At 31.1% G+C, this 19,429-nt stretch overlaps 3 protein-coding genes across 3 annotated transcripts; 1 reads left to right on the top strand and 2 right to left on the bottom strand.

The window, feature by feature from the left end:
- The first annotated feature begins 2,271 nt into the window (after positions 1 to 2,271).
- Positions 2,272 to 4,611, top strand: LOC119675045 (RNA polymerase II-associated factor 1 homolog). The gene is made up of 4 exons (XM_038086226.1): positions 2,272 to 2,407; positions 2,493 to 2,579; positions 2,633 to 3,599; positions 3,783 to 4,611. Exons 2-4 carry the CDS (start codon positions 2,503 to 2,505, stop codon positions 4,527 to 4,529), a joined length of 1,791 nt encoding a protein of 596 aa, XP_037942154.1. The 5' UTR covers positions 2,272 to 2,407; positions 2,493 to 2,502; the 3' UTR covers positions 4,530 to 4,611.
- LOC119675043 (coiled-coil domain-containing protein 39) lies at positions 4,577 to 12,347 on the bottom strand. The gene is made up of 10 exons (XM_038086225.1): positions 12,067 to 12,347; positions 10,721 to 10,868; positions 10,018 to 10,589; positions 9,410 to 9,739; positions 9,246 to 9,347; positions 7,264 to 7,491; positions 6,628 to 7,204; positions 6,408 to 6,573; positions 4,839 to 5,197; positions 4,577 to 4,776 (listed from the first exon to the last, which is right to left on the bottom strand). The coding sequence occupies exons 1-10, from the start codon at positions 12,283 to 12,285 to the stop codon at positions 4,670 to 4,672; spliced, it is 2,808 nt and encodes a 935-aa protein (XP_037942153.1). The 5' UTR covers positions 12,286 to 12,347; the 3' UTR covers positions 4,577 to 4,669.
- Positions 12,348 to 15,435: 3,088 nt separating this feature from the next.
- LOC119675041 (zinc finger protein 2) lies at positions 15,436 to 19,172 on the bottom strand. The gene is made up of 3 exons (XM_038086223.1): positions 18,060 to 19,172; positions 16,140 to 16,337; positions 15,436 to 16,071 (listed from the first exon to the last, which is right to left on the bottom strand). Exons 1-3 carry the CDS (start codon positions 19,153 to 19,155, stop codon positions 15,455 to 15,457), a joined length of 1,911 nt encoding a protein of 636 aa, XP_037942151.1. The 5' UTR covers positions 19,156 to 19,172; the 3' UTR covers positions 15,436 to 15,454.
- Between the last annotated feature and the right edge of the window lie 257 nt (positions 19,173 to 19,429).

The following is a 19,429-nucleotide window of genomic DNA, read 5'->3' as shown; positions in this document are numbered from 1 at the left end:
CTCTTGAAACGCTTTATACAGTCAATTAAATATAATTTTTGTTTATTCAATAGTTAGAATAGAATAACGATTTCGTATTTTTGGTTTCTTCTTTTATTTGCTTATGTATGTTTATTCGAACATTTTAAACAAAAAAGTCTTCCTGTAGTTAACTTCACCGTGTATACAAGCGTTTTTTAATTTTTCAAATATATTTATAAATGAATAATGTATATATTTACATAAAATTATAACACAATAAAGTTCTTTGAATAGCAAAATAATATGGCGTTTACACTGGCTGAAAATGGCTCATTCTGAATGAGTCATTTGAAAGTGTTTACATTCGTTGTATTTCATTTTTTCTCATTTCAAACAGCTGATTTTTCAACTTGCATGTTGATATAATTTTTGGTCTGTGCCAAGAAAATGTTACAGGAAGGTTAAATATACCTTCAAACCTTACAATATAAACTGAAAACTTGTTTCTAGATTCGATTTATTTATTTTTGGGAAGTAGAAGTTCCAAAAATTGGTACATCGTTTTAAAGAAAATGCAACCACCAAACATTTGTTTACCTTTTTTTGTAAATATGTCAAAACAGCTTTTTCAAACTGTCAAAATGCCATGAAGAGCTTTCATTTAGGGTATGTTCAATAGATTCCTTTGCATTTGGAACATATGTGGAATGCATTCGTACGTCTTTCATACAGAATGTGAGAAAATTGCTCATTTTTGTGCTTGAAATTTTATATGCAAGAATGAGCCATTCGATACTCATTTTCGATTTTTGACCAAAATGAGCCATTTTCGGCCAATGTAAACGCCATATAAATCAGCAATAAAAATCAAATAGTAAAATTCGTAAATATGAAGAAATATTCTGATATTGCAAACCGTATATGCAACAAGATGCGCTCCAGGCTAAGGTGGAAGAAAATCTCAAAAGTTTAGGTCCACCCATAAGGACGTGGGACAAATAGGCAAAGGTTAGAATTATCTATTACACATGCATTTTAAAATAATTTTTTAACACATACATTGAATATTGATCATCTTTCGCTTTTATTTTGTTTCTTTTTCAGGTTTGGTTTGATTTGAAAACGAAAACCAAAAAAAAATTGACACTAATCGAGCGGAATTCAAGTCAGTCGGAGTTAGTCATAGCTTACTTCAGACGTTTAGTTCAATGGTGTAAACCACCTATCAGTTGATGGATCTAAATAAGATCATTGATCCCAAGGGCTTTGAGTTGGGGTTGTTTAAGGAAAATAGTGATTTCGAAATGGTGGATTTAGAAAATGCAAAAAGTAAATAATGATTTTGTAAAACATGTGAAAAACGAAAAAAGGCAACTACTAATCGGACAAGACTAGATCTGCTAAAGACATGATCTAGATATGTCTAGATGCCTTCGAACGTTTTGATAAAAGAAAACAGTAAGAACCAAGAGTGTCATAATCAAATTCATTCTCTTAAAAGAGAAAAATTGAACTTAGATGAGGAAAATACTGACAAAAAATAAAAAATACCGGTGTCTTAAGCTTCAAAAAAAAAGTTTCAAAAAATAAATAAATAAATAATAAATATTATTATAATATATATTATGTAATTACTAGTAATTATAATATTATTATTAATATATATAAATAGGTATTCAATTTTAAATTATTATAAGCAAGTTTAATATATATGTTTTTGGATTTTTTTATTTTTTATTTTTTAATATCTAATACTTACAAAATTATATGCCTTTCCTAAAAATCGAAAAATGTATAAATTAAATTATAACCGGTTTATGAAATATGCTATGTTTTGCCATTTTTTCTCCAAAGCGTATTAAAATTGTATATTTTTTACTGGACATCACTGCTTTGCCTAAGTGTCGAGACCCAAATAGTCAGGTTCTCATGTCGAAATTTGAACCGAAATTGTTTTTTATATTACTCTCTATTTTATAATTTGCATTAAAAACAACAACAATTTCACTCATGCCATGCCCGAGACACTCTACATAACATAGCTATAACATAGGAAATACCAATATAATAGTACATTCACATAGTCTCATTTAGGCATTTGCTCATTTATATTAATGAGTAAACGTTCACATTTTAATAAGCTCATTTATGCAGCTGATAAAACTTTTATAAACTTCAGTTAATAATATATCACACAAAAAAATTATATATATAATTGATATATGAAATCATTTATGTATCAATTACATATCAATTAATATTTTACTGATATTAAAAACGAAATTCATTTGATTTGCCGTCATATATAAATTTATTAAAAATTTTATTGTGAATAGATATTTTAATGTTTGGTCAAGTTCACCCCATACTTTACTATTTTGACAGTTGCCATTTATGTGTTTTGCCGTTGATGAAAACGCTAGAGTTTTTCAAGTGAGTTTCAATGGTAAGTGAATTAAAATTGAAGAATTTTGATTAAAGTAAATTTTATGTATGAATGTGTAATAAAAATAAATTTTTTCTATTAACAGTTAATTTAGAATGCCTCCGACTATTAATAATACGACTGCAGTAGCAGCATCTGCTGAAAAGCGCCCCCCGCGCCAAACAGAAAGAAAGTACGTAGTTTTTACACGAAAATTATTGAATAATTATTTATTTTATATTTTAGGTCAGAATTAATTTGTCGCGTCAAATATGGGAACAATTTACCGGACATACCGTTCGATTTAAAGTTTCTGCAATATCCATTTGATGCTAACCGCTTTGTGCTGTACAACCCAACGTCTTTAGAACGGAATTATAAATACGAAGTATTAACCGAGCATGACCTGGGTGTTACCATTGATTTAATCAATCGCGATTTATATCAAGCTGATCCCTATGCGCAACTAGATCCAGCTGATGAGAAATTGTTGGAAGAAGACGTACATACACCGCATGATTCGATACGTTCGCGTCAGCACTCGCGTAGTGTTTCGTGGTTACGTAAATCAGAATACATATCTACCGAACAAACGCGGTTTCAACCACAAAACCTCGAAAATATTGAAGCTAAAGTTGGCTACAATGTTAAGAAATCATTGCGTGAAGAAACATTGTACTTGGATCGTGAAGCTCAAATCAAAGCTATCGAAAAGACCTTTACAGATTCAAAACAACCTATTACCAAACATTATTCGAAACCTAATGTTGTGCCTTTGGAAATATTACCAGTATATCCTGATTTCGTTAATTGGAAGTATCCTTGCGCACAAGTTATATTCGATAGTGATCCAGCACCGATTGGTAAGAATGTGCCCGCACAAATAGAAGAAATGTCGCAAGCTATGATACGTGGTGTGATGGACGAAAGTGGCGAACAGTTTGTAGCATACTTCTTACCAACAGAAGAAACATTAGAAAAACGTCGTAATGACTTTGCAGAGGGTGCTTTATACAAAGATGAAGAAGTGTATGAGTATAAAATTGCACGTGAATATAATTGGAATGTTAAAAGTAAGGCTTCGAAGGGTTATGAAGAAAATTACTTCTTTGTTATGCGCCAAGATGGTCTGTATTACAATGAATTGGAAACCCGAGTGCGTCTTAATAAACGTCGCATTAAAGCCGGCCAGCAACCCAATAATACTAAATTGGCAAGTATTTATTTTAAATTTAGCTTGTTTTTCTTTATAAACTAAAATATGTGCTTCTCTTGTAACTGAAACTAATATATGATCTAACAGATGATCCTTTCTTTATGATGCACTTATTTTTAGATAATGAATTATATTTTATGACATTATGTGTAATTTTTATTAATTTGTTTTTTGTTTTAGGTTGTCCAACATCGTCCATTAGATGCAAATGAGCATCGTGTACAGCGGTATCGAGAAAAACAACTCGAAGCAGTTGGAGATGAAGATGAGGAAGAAGAAATGGAAGTTGATGAGGAGGAAGATGATGAAAAAGAGAAAGAAGAAGAAGTTCAAACTCAAACACAACAAGCTGATGAAAGTAATGTTGGAGAGGATAAAACAACGGCAGCACAAGTTGTTAAAGACCGTCAGTCACGTTCACGTTCAAAATCGCGTGTTAAATCGAAATCTAAGTCCAAATCACGGTCCCGTTCGCGTTCTCGTTCAGCTTCTTCCGCTTCAGGTTCACAAGCTTCACGTGCTTCACGTTCACGTTCCAGATCTGGCACCCGTTCAAGATCTGCTTCACGTTCTAAATCTAGATCAAAATCACGTTCTAAGTCTAGATCACGCTCCGTTTCACAAGCAGGTTCACGCAAATCTGCAAGTCGTTCACCATCACGTTCCCGTTCTCGTTCGCGTACTCATTCACGTTCACACTCACGTTCTCGTTCTCGTTCAGCATCACGTTCTTCACGTTCAAAGAGTCGCTCTCGTTCTCGTTCTGGCTCAAGATCAGTAAGTCGCTCGCGATCTCGCAGCGCATCTGGTTCACGTAGAAGTGGCTCTGGATCACGTTCGGGCTCTGCATCACGATCACCAACACGATCGCGTAGTGGTAGCCATAGCTCTGGTAGTAATACTGGAAGCGGTACTGAAGAGGAATAAAACGCTGACAAATATTTCAATTTACGAAATTTATTAAATTTTGTGCATCTTCAATTTAAAAAAAAAACAAAATATTCATTAATCATTGCTGTGTAATTAATTTAAAATTATAAATAAAATACGACTAGAATGCTGAAGTTTTAAGGGTTAAATTCCAATGAATGTACGCTCACTTTAGCTGTAGCAACTGACATCGAACTACGTTCAGTGTCACTACCTGACGACTGAGTGATGGAAAGTGCATAATCTAAAGAAAATAAATTATTCCAATTAGTTATTATTAAGGTAAGCTCATTATTTATTATTTACCTTTTGAAGTTGATGATGTTAGAGAAGTGTTGCTGCGTCGAAGCATTTGGAAGCTTCGTGTACTTTGCATATGATGTGGCATTTGTATTTTTTTTTCTTGAAAGAAATTTAATATTACGGGAGCTGCATCCTTATCAGAGTGTATTACATCGACAAAAGTGTTTAGAATAAGTGAACTTCGTTCTTCCAAGCCTTGCAAATATATTTCTCTTTCAATTAAATTAAAATTCTCGTTGCCTAGAGGCAATTCTTTTAGTGCCTTAATAGCATTCTGCAGCTCTCGTTCAGCGCGCATCATTCTTTCTTTTTGGTGTTGACATTCTTTATTGACTTTTCGAAAATTTTCTTCTATTGTTGCTCTATGAAGAGATATTAAAGACGCTTCGTATATAAAATTTTATTTCTAACTAATAGATTCTACTGCTTAAATTTTAAGATCAGTTTTTCTATAACTATTATAAAATGGTTGGTTTTTATTGATTTATCTGCATTTGTGTAACATCTGATCTATTAAACTGGTTTCAGTTTTTAATTAATTAGTTTTTAAAATAAGTTCTGAATATATATATAAGTAGTATGTGTATATGGTAGCATATATTGAGCTTTATTTAAAACTAGTCTTATATTTTTAGGCGCCCTATTTTTTATAATTCTCTGCGATATTTACAACATTGATATTGGCCAGATACTTTAATGCATCTGGGTGGTTCTAATATATCCAACTTTTTGCCAACACTTACGAGGAATGTGATATCGAAATGCTTTTCTCAGCTAATTAAGCAGAAATCGATCCTTCTTCAAATTAATGATTATAATTTTATTCTCTTTCTAAACGAGTTAATAGGCTATGTTTTCTCGACCATTTCATAAGTAATATGTATAAGATAATATGATAAGTTGTTACTTATATAATTTTTTAAACTCTGATTTTCGGTATAGCTTTCATCCCAAAACGATTTAGAGTATTGAGTACTAAGAAAATGTTTTTTGTTTTGATTGCCCCAAAATCTGTATTTTGACTGCTTCATTCAATTATATATTCAGAGGAAATCATCTGTTACTGGTTGTAACAGCCTGTGCGTAGGCTTTAATGTTTTAATGTTTATCATTGTTTAAATTTATTGTTTGTAATCTACCTTTGATTCTTGTTTCCTAGAGTTTCATTTTTAATATTTTGTAAAGTATTGTTATCATTCTGTTTGTGTTTATGTTTTACTCATCTTAATCGAATGATTGAATTGCCTTTATATTTGTTTAGCTATATAACTGCTACATAATTCATATTTTCTTATAGATAAAATAATAACTAAAAATGTACGGAACTTATTTTAAATTATTCAGTTATGTTCGGTTAGGTTGTAATAATATAATCTAATAATAGCTAGTGCATGCCACCTTACTCATATTCCTCTTAGTATCCAAGAGGTAAGTATTTCTATTAGAACCATAACAATACTAAAGCAATGAAACCTTACCGGCATTTTAAAAATAAAAAAAGAAGCTTTCATAAAAATATGAATATAAAAAATTTGGAAAAACCATGCTTTAAGGAAGAAGGTTGTAACTTACTTTTCTTCAGATAATCTTTTCATCTCAGCTTCTAAATTTTCTAATTGTGCCGCAAGTATTCTAGCCTGCTCTTCTTTTTTTACTATATTGTCTTGTATGTTTTGTATTTCCATTGCATTATTATGGGAAATTGCCCGAATTTTCTCCAACTCTTCTTTTAATACGTCTAAATCAAATAAATAATTTTATTAAACAAAAGATAGAATATACAATATTTAACCTTTATCTGTAGAAGCTCCCTTCTGTAAAGAATCACGAAAGTTACTGTTTGAAAGATTCATAAGCACCAAGGTATTTTCCATTGCCTTAATATCTTTTTCAGCAGTTATAACCTTCTGATTCAACGAATTGCCCTCCTCTATAAGTATATGCTTTTCTTGTGCAGCCTCAATTTGTAATTGTGTACTTGTAACCAATGTGCCATCTTCATTTGTTCCCAATAATTTTGAAGTTAGCTCAAAACGCGTCTTCATTGCTTCTATATGTTTCTTTCGGTCAGTAATATCAGCTATCAAAGTACTTCTCTCTTCAACCAATGTTCTTCGCTTCGTATTAAGTACTCCCATTTGAACTTCTAGTTTTTTTAAACGTTCCTTAATCACAACTTTCATTTGAGAACGGTTTTGATTCAAACTAATCCTTCCCTTTTCAATTTTCTTAATTTGTTCCTCGAAATTATGGGCTTTCATTTTTAGCAAACTTAAATCCACAATTAGGACCTGATTGATGTGTTTACATTCCTTAAGACGCTTTAAACCACCTTCATAGTAACCTTGCACGTCTTTTATTTTGGAATTCTTCAAAAATAAAAGGATTTGAATAATATACATAATTTTGATTATTATTGTTCACTTACTATTTTGGTAACCTCGTCGATATCGCGATTATAGACCAAGGTCAATTGACGCATACTTTCTTCGAGTTTTTTATTAATACTTTCGGTAGAATGTATTTTTTTAAGAAGCCTAGCATGTTCAGCTTCCAATTTCTGTAATTGTTGTTTTTTTCTTTCTTCTTCTTCGGGATCTGAAGTAGTACCCATCGCTTCAGTTATTTTACGTTCCAGTTCTATACATTTGAAACTCTATTGTAGAATAATAATTGAGATTGAGTATAGAACGTTTTAGTCCTTAGTAGATGAAACAAAATAATATATATAGCCTTATAAGGCTTATATGCCTTATATGCTTACACAAATAAGACGAAAACGAATTAAGTACGATGGTCTAAACAAACAATATGTATAACATATAAGGTAAAAATATTAACTTAAAACGATTAAGATCAAACCGAAATAGTGGTTATAAACTTAATTGTTAAAGCATGCAGAAGTAAATTCTTCTATTTTATCTGTGGATGGATACAAAAACTCAGAAAAATAAATTTAACTGTCATAAAATAGTTGCTGAATGTCGCCAAAACTCCACTCTATTCTTATAAGAAGCAACAACGGTATATCAGGACTATTATATGAGTCACAATTTATATTTTGATCCTAATAATGGAAAAAAACTAATTTGTTGTAGAAAATTGGTTTGTTATTTGCTTCACTTTTGTATGCGTTAGAGCATTTTTACTAATCTTCTTCAAACACCCCAAAAACATGATTCTTAAATGCAACAACGGTTTTTTCCGCCGACAAAAAAATGGACAAAAATTGTCCAAGCAATTTATTCTTGAAGTTCAGGAAAAAGAAGGTCTGTGGGTGTCAAATCAGGACTGTACTACGAATGATCCATCAATTCGATTTTTTGAATGTTCAAATAGTCAAATAGGTTGTTAGACGAGATATGTGAGCATTCGCTTTGTCTCGCTGGAGAGGAAGAATGATACGACAACGCTTGTTTGTTTCCCGTGACTTCCGGAAAACAAATGGTTATATACCATTCGGAATTGACTGTTTTACGTTCGTACAGTTGCCAGTTTTCCCGGAAAAACAAGGGACTCTTTGTTTGGAAGTGATTATAGCGCGAACAACTTTTGTTGGATTTAGTTCATCTTGAAGCACCCATACTCGTATGTGGAACTAATGTCTAGGGTTTCCTCAATCTAAGAATACGAGTATGCCACATGACGATCTTGCATTATCAGATTTTGCACAGCATCAATGTTTTCTGGCACAACAACTGAGCAACTGATTTTGCACTACCTCCACGAATTTCGTCAGGTGGTTAAAACGATTAAAATCTTTGTACCAGCGTTTCATAGTGTCAATGAATGGAGTTTCATTGCCATATGTAGAAGTAAATTAATCGATACACTCTTATCTTGATAATCCATGTCGAAAGTCATAATAAATAATCGCACGGTATATTTTCTCGCGTTAATTTTATTTTTTCACAAACAGTCAATTTACAAATCACTATAAAAACACAAATAATGCTCTTTTGACAAAAAGGCTAAGGTAGGTTATGTTTAATAATGTTAAACTTTCACACGGAAACTTAAGCTGACACCTGGCAATAATCAATGTTACCAAGGCTCAAAATATAAATAGTGATTCTCGTATTGTTTAGTATTTCTTTACCTCATTTTGAAAACTAGCAATTATTGATGATACACGTAGTTGACGATCAGCCACAGTAAGGCTCAGATCAGCAGAATTGTGTGGCGTAAGGCCGTTTCTTGTGGATTCATTCCCACCAATTCCAATATGCCCAGGTGTAGCGCAAAGCACTACCTTATATCGACAGTTGCAACTTATTATTTTTAAATACATTTAAGAATGGTTTATGTGCATCGCATTGTCTTTCAGTGGCATCAGTTGAGTTTTTTTATACATATCATATATATATTGTATATGTATACATATAACATAACTTAGTATTTCATGCTTACCAAATTGTATAGAATTTCATTCTGCCGCCTCATGCTCGTTTTCAAAGTTTTTATATTTTTTCCAACTGTTATTGTAGCCGCTTTTGTTCCATCATTCTTGACCTATAATATTTTAAAAATTTGACTTCAAACTATTAGTAAAAAAATATATTTATAAAGTATACCTCCACTTGTTTTGCTTCACTTTTCACATCTTCTAGTTGCGATTCTAGGCGATATCTAAGTTCATTAAGTGCTTGGGTCTCGTTATTCATTTGTTTAATAGTCTTTTCCTCGACAGCTATCATATCTTCTAACATTTGCAATCTTGTTGTAGCATTTAAAGACTTATCCATAAATTTTTTAAGGCGGTCTTCCAATTTTAAGTTCTTGTCCATTATTATATCAAGTTTTTCTTGCTTCTTACTAGCTTCAACTTGTTTTAGTCGAGATTCCGCTCGCATACGTTCAATGTCACTAGCTAAATTTTGTAAATCTTGTTGATATACGTGTATCTAAAAACACAATTTAAATGATTTCAAAAATATAGTGTTATTGAAACAAACTTAAAAAAATTATTGCATATACCTATACTTCTTAATATAAATAAATAATATATCATTTAATCATTGGAAATAAATACGTAATTAAATTAGTTATTTCCAATAATTTAAGATTATTTCTTGATTTAAGATAACATAAATTAGTTTATATTAATGTAGATTATATAGCATAGATTAGATATATATTGCTCAAGTTCAACGTATATATTTAAAAATATTCAAATTTATACCTCTTTTTCTCTCGTAAATAGTTTAGATTTAAGGATGTAGCTTTCTTCTTTAATTTTGCACACTGACTTATTGATTTCCTCGATTTCGAATTCAATATCTTTTTGTTCCTCCAATAAATCATCGAGCGCCCTATTTTTTGCAGATAGTTTTGCAAGTGTGAATTTTCGTTGCTGTCTCAGTTGTAATAGATCATCGTCTCCGTTTTCTATAGACCGTTCACGATTTGCCATTTGTGTTACTGCTGACTTCCAAATATTAACCATTTCTCTGCGTTCAGCATGTGCAAGTCGGAAAGCTTTTCCTAAAGAATCTATATCGTTCTCCAAACGCTTTTTCAATTCCAGTGTCTCATGCAGTTCCGCACGTTCTTTAATTAAATCATTTTGCAGTGATTGCAATTCTCTTTCTTTTTGTTTAGCTACTGTTTCATCTTCTTTGAAATATTTTTCTATCAATTTAAATCCAGTTTTACTATGTTCCATTGCTTCTTGCCAAATCGTCATAGCATTTTTTGCCCATTTCAGTCGTTCAGTCTTATCCTTAATAATATTTCTTTGTTTCTCTAACTCAGCTGTATTGGAAAACATTTATATATTATATATCATATACATATTATACATTAGGTAAATATTGTATATTAAATCCACAGTATGCCATATGAAATGTTTTATTTATAAAGTATTAAATTAGAAACATAATTACCTTGTACTGTCTGCATATGCAATTCTTCTTCGAAGTATTCCTCATCAAGTTTTCTAATATCATCAATTACTTTAGCCTCTTGACGTTCTACAATTTTAAGCAAATGGGCTTCTCTCATACCATCACTGTTATAGGCATGTATCAAATTCTGTACACGAAGCAACAAAATTTTGATTGTTTTAATCTTATTAACTCATTGGACTCCTACATACTGGGATCTATACATATAATAAGAAACTACATATATATTCTTCCACTATTTTATGATATTGGCAATAAGTGAAAGCATTTATTCATTGAAAAGAAAATTCTATACTTTGGATTGGTATCGAAGATCTCGCCACTAAACGGACTATTTACTTTTAGTCTTACAGATTTATACTGGTATTACTTGAGATTAATCACATTTTCTTCAAATGAACTCTGCCTTTTCAAATTCATTATTACTAATTTTTGAGCACACCAAAACTAGATTAATATCGATAGTAAAGCATTACTTTTAGCTAATTATGATATAAGAATGCTGTATGCATGATATATCATAAAGTACTTGATATATTATGATGGTGTTGCATTCATTATTTGAAATTTTATTCTATTTTATTAGTTAATCATATATATTATATATACCATTAATTTGTATCTGCAACCTCTGAGACGTTAAAAAATAAATTTTTTCTATTACTTTTTATGTTAGGTAGCTTATACTACATTAATAGGCACTAAAAGAAGCTAAGAGAAAGAAATAGATATGGGACACAGCATATTATACTATATTATGTATCGTAAATGTAACTTAAAATATTTAAATCCACTTAGGCAATTGATATTAGACACTTAAGTATCCTTTAAAAATAATATAATATAGTGTTCCCTTAAAGAGTTAACTCAAGTAAGACAATGATGCGTTTACATCTTGAAAAGTTGGTGACTCTTCAACTGGTCTTTTTTTTAACTATGTCTGTATTAGTTGTACCGGCGTCAGGGTTAGGCGTGGTCGGACGACGGTCCAGGTCAATAGAAATTAAAGAGCGCCAAATCCAAGTCAAAAATAGTTTTCCATCTTTTTTACTTCCAATCTTCCACTACAAATATATACCTTATTTAAACTTTTGTTGCTCTGTACGTAAACAGTAAGCTATTCAGTTACGAGGTAGGTACTTTCGATTCTAAACAGTTTTCATTGCTCAATTTGTAGACTTAAAGCACAACCGCTGTAGTATCATATGGGTATCAATTGTAGAAAGGGGCAGAACGCAACTCTAAAACTTTTCAATACCACCACAGACTTAATTTGACAAAAATATGTTAACGTCCCAAGTTATAAATCTCAAAATTTAACTTACCAAATTCTGTTCCACGCAGAGTTCGGTACTTTTTACATGTTCGCTAATTTTCTCGCAACGTTCTTTCAAATCTTTGTTTTCTTCTTCTATGACTTGTTTTTCTCTCATCAAAGCTTCCAATTCTTTTAGCAACGACGTATTTTCCTCGTTTGCCACAGGAATGGATCCTAATGAGTTCCAACCCATATCCTTGGCTAATTTTTTCAACAAATCTTTCATTTTGGTGCAGTTCGATTCATTTACTTTTAGAAAAATATAAAACTAATTTTCTTAATTTAAAAAAAATTAAATATTATTTATGCTTCAAATTGAAATAATTTCGTTTGCTTTGGGTTTTTTTTTGTTTGTTGGTAGTCAATAAACAAATATTTTAAATGCATGGTAACCGTATCTGGAAGAATAATTCCAAAGATAAATTAAAAAATTATAAGAAAGTGTTGTCAAGCCAAAAATATGATCTTATATCAAAGATTTTACTAAATTGTGACAAGTCATTCAGTCTTTTAAAACGAATACTCTTCAAGATGTTGAAGATGTTAAATTTATAAGAATTATTATTTATTTAAAAAATTACTTAAATACAAGTATATTATGAGGTAAGGTTAGGGTGGTTAGATCTAGCGGTTATCCTATTTAAGTAAAGAGAAAATAACCTAATAATGGTTATGTACTTAACTCTTGGCAGTGGCTTGTCAGCCCCGATACCGTAGTACTGAGTTGATTTGTTGTAATTACAACAGTGGCCAATATAATAGATGTATTAAAAAGAAATCCATTGCTTTTGTGTGAATTTGAAATCTTATTTAACATAGTTACAATGATCCCAATTGGCAAAAAATTGAGACAGTCGATTTTTACAAGCCTCTCTTGAAGCGAATTTTTCAGCAGAAAAATCGTTCGTCGTGGACAGGAACAAATGGTAATCACTTGGTGCTAGGTCTGAACTATAATATGGATACATAAGAACTTCCCAATCACGTTTTTAGAGCTTTTGGCGAGTCATTACCGATGTGTGTGGCCTGACGTTGTCCTGATGAAACACAATTCCTTCTCTATTGTCCTAAACTGGTCGTTTCTGGGCAATTGCTTTCTTCCGATGGTTCAATTGTAGACAATACAGGTCAGAGTTAAGAGTTTTGCTATAGCAGAGCAGCTCATAGTAGATGATTTCCTGCCAATTCCACCAAACACACAGCAAAATCTTCCTGGCTGTCAATCTTGGTTTGGCCACCATTTTAGTCGGCTCACCGTAATTCGACTAAGACGTTTTTTGCTTGACGTTATCAACCGATTCAGAAATTTTGTTACGATTCAGCAACGATTTGCAGATGAAAATTTGGTCCATGAGGTTTTTTGCATTAACTCGCATATCGTTAACACCCATACATCGAGCTTCTTTTTGTATCCAGCCTTATTCACAGGTTTCCAAATGGTTTTTTGTGCTCTGGTGATCTTTTGTTCTTGAGCAATCGAAACAGTGCTTACATGACTCGAACTAGTCGGACTTGACATTTTCGACAATTGACCTTCCAGTGAGTAGTGTATCTTTGACATCAAAATTACCGGAAACGACAAAACTAAACCAATCGATTGCGTATGATTGGCTGTTACAGTATCAGGACCATAAACACTATTCTAATTTTCAAAAAAAAAACTGTAAAATATGACGTTTTTTCTTTTTGCTAGTGTCCACCTTTGACACACGCTCAAACAAAACTGAATGAATCAATTACCAAACTACCAAAAGCTTTTTGTTTCTAATGCCATCTAGCATAACCCGATCGGACTTATACAATGCGGGATACAGATGACTATGCAGGATACAGATGGATTGCAGAATTAAAAACTTAAAAGTAAGACATACTTGATATGGCATTACTTCCACGGTTTTCATGACGTACAATTTTGTTATAAATCTCAATAATCCCGATTTTACCATTCACACATATATTGTAAGACTAAACTAAATTTATTAAGAAACCACATATCATCTATGTCAAAATTATAGTACGAATTAGTATAGTTTGTTTGATATCTTTAAATTAATATACAACATAGTCTCACTGTTTTTGTAATCGAATATAACTTTCTATAAGGTTTTGGGTCCATATTAAAACAAGTCATCGAAACTTATACCGTAAATGAGTAGGTATATGCATGTATAATTATAAATATTTAAATGGATTATATTTTACTTTGGAGAGAAATAGGTATAATACATATCTGTAAAATATAATAATACGTCATCATTATCCGTGACTATACAGTCTATGTAGGACCTGCGCCTGTTTAACAACATTCTTCTGTTTTCTGTTTTTGTTTTCCAATTTCTTATGTACATTTCTTCTAAATCCTGCTGCAAACTGTCTTTCTACCGTTTTCGTTCTCATAAATCTCAAGCGGTAATCTTATATCCGGCATTCATATCACATGTCCAACACATCTTAATCGATGCTTTATCATAAATTTGTAGATTGTATCACCTTCAGCTAGTCGTTCTAGCTCGTGGTTGTATCTTATGTGATACATCCCGTTTTCTTTCACGGGGTCAAAAATATTTCTGAGTATTTTCCTTTCAAACACTGGTATCTTGCTTGCTTCAGTTTCAGTTAATCTCCATGTCTCGCAGCCATATGTTACTACTGGGCGAATCAATGTTTTGTACATTTTTGGTTTTGTTTTCTGCTAAATATTATTACTTGTAATAAGTCGTTTTAATCCATAATAGACTTTATTCCCAGCTTGTACTCTATCTTTTAATGTAGTCATTGATAGGTTGTTCTAGCTAAACACAACACCTAGGTATTTATAGCTACTGACACCTTCAATTAAATGGTTGTCAATATTTAAGACATTTGGGATAGATTTTGTGGCTGAGATAATAATACGTAAATAGTAAATAATCGATATGTAACATATTCCAGCTTAGGTTTTGCTACATCATAACTGTCTTTGAGGTATTGTACAAATACTTTGATTTTTATTTTTAAATTTGAAACTACTGGTGTTGAAAAAAAATTAAAGATATAATTTAAAAATCTAAATTTAATATTCTGATAAATATTAATAAAAATTATTTGTAAATTGAAATATTTATATATAAATATATATAATATAATATATATATTTATATTAATTATATATATATTGTAGTATATAATATATAATATATATATATATATATATATATATTAATATTATATTATATTATATATATATATATATTTATAATATTTAATAGAAATATAGTAAAATATTAATAATAAAACAATTAATATTATTAAATTTAAATGAATTTTTTTTTTAAATATTTATTCAATAATACTTTTAATAACTTATATATTTTTTTATTTAAATTATTACCTTAAATGCTATCAAATTTTGTTATCTACATCATTTTTACATTATTACCCACATCATCAAGTAGAAAACCAGGAAAATTATAATCAATATTATTTAACTCCACCATTAATCGTGGTGAATATAAACGCATATTTTGAAGTCGCTGTGTTGTCAAATCATCAGTCGAAGTACTTGTATTGTGATTCATAAATCCATTTAAATTACTTGGTACCGAGGTATCCGTGATATTTTGATTTATACTATTGGTGTCTTCGTTACCTATTCCCAGTTTGTTACATGATTCCACCACAAGATCATCAATTGATTTTGATAGTCGTATGGCTTCCTCATCAAGCACTGTTTTTGAATTATAACTGTCGTTGCATTGTCCAGTGATTGTAGAAATTTCAATACTTGTTGGTGATTTTTCCGGTGTGCTTGTCAAATGAATTGAATTTTCCTCCAATATATTTTGAAAGAAGTTCACTTGTTCTGCTGTATTTTCACTTGAATCTGTTGGTGTTGCACTTGCTAAACATTTATGGGTACGTAAAGATACTTTGTATCGAAAACTTTTGTCACATATATCACATTTATAAGGCATAACACCTGTATGGATGCGTGTATGTACTAAAAAGGAAACTCGTTGTCGGAAGCATTTCCCTAAAAAAAATTTGAGAAACGCAATAGAAAATTTATATTATTATTAATTCTAAATTTAACAAACTCACCACACACTTCACATTTAAATGGTTTTTCACCACTGTGTATACGTTCATGGTTATGTAATGTTGATAGCTCCTTAAATGCCCGATTACAAACACTGCAGATGTGGGGCTTATCATCGCTATGATAGAGCATATGTTTGTGGTATGATTGCTGGAAAGTAAAAGTGCGTGCACATATTTGGCAGGTGTATGGCATTTCACCTATTCGAAAAAAAATATATAAATTATGAAATAATAATAATAATGTCACTGAAAATGATTGAAAAATTAAATTGGTATTACTATCATTTTAGTTAGTTTGTTAATTTATGGGCTTCTTACCCAACCCGTGTGCTTTACCACTGACATACTATCCACTTTTAAATCATAAACGCTACTGATTCGGTCTTATTTTTTGTTACAAATACTATTTTTCGCAAATTTTTTTTATATCATGAAAATCAAACCAACTCACGGTTTCACAGATGTTATATATCTCCATAATATAGTGTATCCACGACATTGAGTTTGGATATATGGAAGATTATAACAAATTGGAAACTCGACAAATAGTGGACTCCAACACAAATGCGACTAATGAAAGCTAATGAAATAGTCTTAATCCTGCAGTGATGTATTCTTGTGCTGCTGTCACTTTGCCTTTTAATAGGGACTTCTAAATAAATCATGAATAAACAATGATGGCAATCGCATTACTTAAACTCTTAAAAATTGGAACAGATATTTTGGAATAATATTTGTTCGATAACAGAATGACTAGATAATTAAAGTGATTAGTTTCGTGATTAAAGGCAATGGGAAAATCTAAGTGAGTGCAGTAATATTTGAATTTTTACCTTAAAGAATCTTAAAGTTAGATATCTTTGCTATAACATTTATACAAATCTAAAAAATGACAAATATAATTATGATCAGAATTTAAGTTTATGATAATGTTGTCCTAATATTTGATATTTAATTTTGAAACGAAAGAATAAAAAGTAGATATTATCGTCTACCTCAGCACATCGTGACCTAAGCTAGTTACGAAAAATACATTTTTTTTACGAAGTTTAAAAAATGTTTATTCAGATATGAAGAGTAGGGTAGATCATTATTTCAATTTAACCACACTTTTTATCAATTTGTGATAAGAACTGTTTTTTTTATTACTGTACTCAATCGATTCAATGTTGTGTCCGCTATTGATTGTTTTATCTTTCTCAAGAAAATTGGATGTTATATCATTGTTAACTGACTACTTTTCAGCATTTCATCGTTTTGAACGACTTTAACTGATTATCTGAAATCGACTCGCCTTACGATTTTTTTGATTCAAATGTGTAGTAAGGAAACCAGGCTTGTTTCACATTGTCACACAATGTTATGTCTTTTTATCTCGCTTGAACATCTGAATAGTCGACGCGTTGTTGTTTTTGATAGGCTGTGACCAAACACGGAACTCAAGACGAAAACAATTTACTCATGCTTAAATTTTCTTGTTTAGTATAACTAACACTAAGTTCTAATATCTTTAAGATATCAGCTATATAAAGCTATTTAATTTCACAATCTTTTTAAACTATTTTTACTAGAAACTTACCTCACCGGATACCACCAACCACTCCTAACCATTATAATAAATTTAACTGAATTACTTTAAATCCAATACAGAATAATTGTAATCTAAAAACAAATATGGACTTCAAATATGGACTATCGGTTCAACAAGTCTTCAAAATAATGAGAAAATAAAGTTCACTATCTAACAAAATACAAAATATGACCTGTCAACCTGACCTGTCAACGTTTAGGGATAAAATACAATCATAATTATAACATATGTAGCTAAATATAAGCCGTGTTAATCACAGACTGTATAAATGAAAGAGAGGGAAGATTGTTTTTTATTGAGTCGTCTATTGATATTGTTTTTAAACTTACCAGTATGTAAACGTTTGTGTTTTTTGAGAAAATATTTCGTGGTAAAAGATTTTCCACATACATCACAATCCCATATTTTAGTGCTGTCCGCAACAGCTGCGTACGGATTTATATCTCGTAGAGTGTCAATACTTGTTGAAGGCCCTGCTAAATCGGCATTGATAACTAGCAAGACATTAGAATCTATATTGTTCCGCATGGCAGTTGGCAGCAGTTCGTCATTAGTCTTGCAGTTCACAATAGTGTTGTTGGTTGGATGTTGTATAAAATGTTGTAAAGCACCATTAGGATTTGTGTTAGGTAGAAGAGTATATGTATTAACTGAAATTGTATTACTCGGGCTTACTGTTGCAGTACCCATTAAACCTGTGCTATTTCCTAGTAACGGTTGTTTAGTGTTTGTTTCCTTATGGCGTATTCGATCACATATACTCATTTTAGGTGAATCATTTTCATATGGTAATCCCATAGAATGCACGACTTTAAGGTGTAAGCGCAAAGAACCTTTTCTTTTAAATGTTTTTGAACACAGGTGACATTTTAAGTAAGCTTCTTTCGAAATTTCAGCAGAGTTTGTTTGAATGGAGCCAATATTTTGATGTACCAATCGAAAATGCATATCGCGTAGTTGCTCATTACGAAAGTTGAGTTCACAAACATCACACACAGAAAAGGGTTTCACGGTGGGTGCTTCAGTCGTAGGCGGCGGTGAAAATGTAGGCAGATGCGTTTCAATAGAAACTGAATTTTTTTGTTGTTTCGACTTCTTTATTTTCTTCTCTTTTAAATTCGACGCTGATACTGATGCTTTACTCAATAACTGCTGTGTTTCTTGTTTAACAGTCGTTGGTGAAACGGTATTTACTGCTTTTGAAATTTGAAGCACATGAGAATCATTATCCGTTGAATTCATGTAAAGTAGATTTGTATGCGTAAATAAATGTATTGTCAATTTATCTAAACCTAAAAACAATTCATGACAAATAGGACACGGTAGTGGACCATTTGCTGCCTTTATCAGACTATTACGTAGTGCGTCGATATTAGCAAAACTCATTTGAGCACACAACGGGCATACCACAGACATTGAACACATATTTGAAGGAAATATTTTCCTATATTTATGCAATTTTTTATTCTATATTGAAAATTTTTTACAATACGAACTATTTTAAACTTGTTTATATTATTTTTGCTCTTTAATTATAAAAATAATAAATACTTAAAACAATTAACTTTACGAAATTTTCTGAAAATTTTATTATTTCACACTGCCAATTCCGACAACATTTCCGAGGTATCTTCGCTTTTCGTAAGATTTTCAAAAAATTTTTAAAATTAAAATGTGCACAATTCATATTCAACGAATG

This window comes from Teleopsis dalmanni, chromosome 2 (assembly GCF_002237135.1).
Source record: "Teleopsis dalmanni isolate 2A chromosome 2, ASM223713v2, whole genome shotgun sequence".
NCBI classification, from domain to species: Eukaryota; Metazoa; Arthropoda; class Insecta; order Diptera; family Diopsidae; genus Teleopsis; species Teleopsis dalmanni.
Note: the sequence above shows the minus strand (reverse complement) of the source record. Positions and strands in the feature narration are given on the sequence as shown.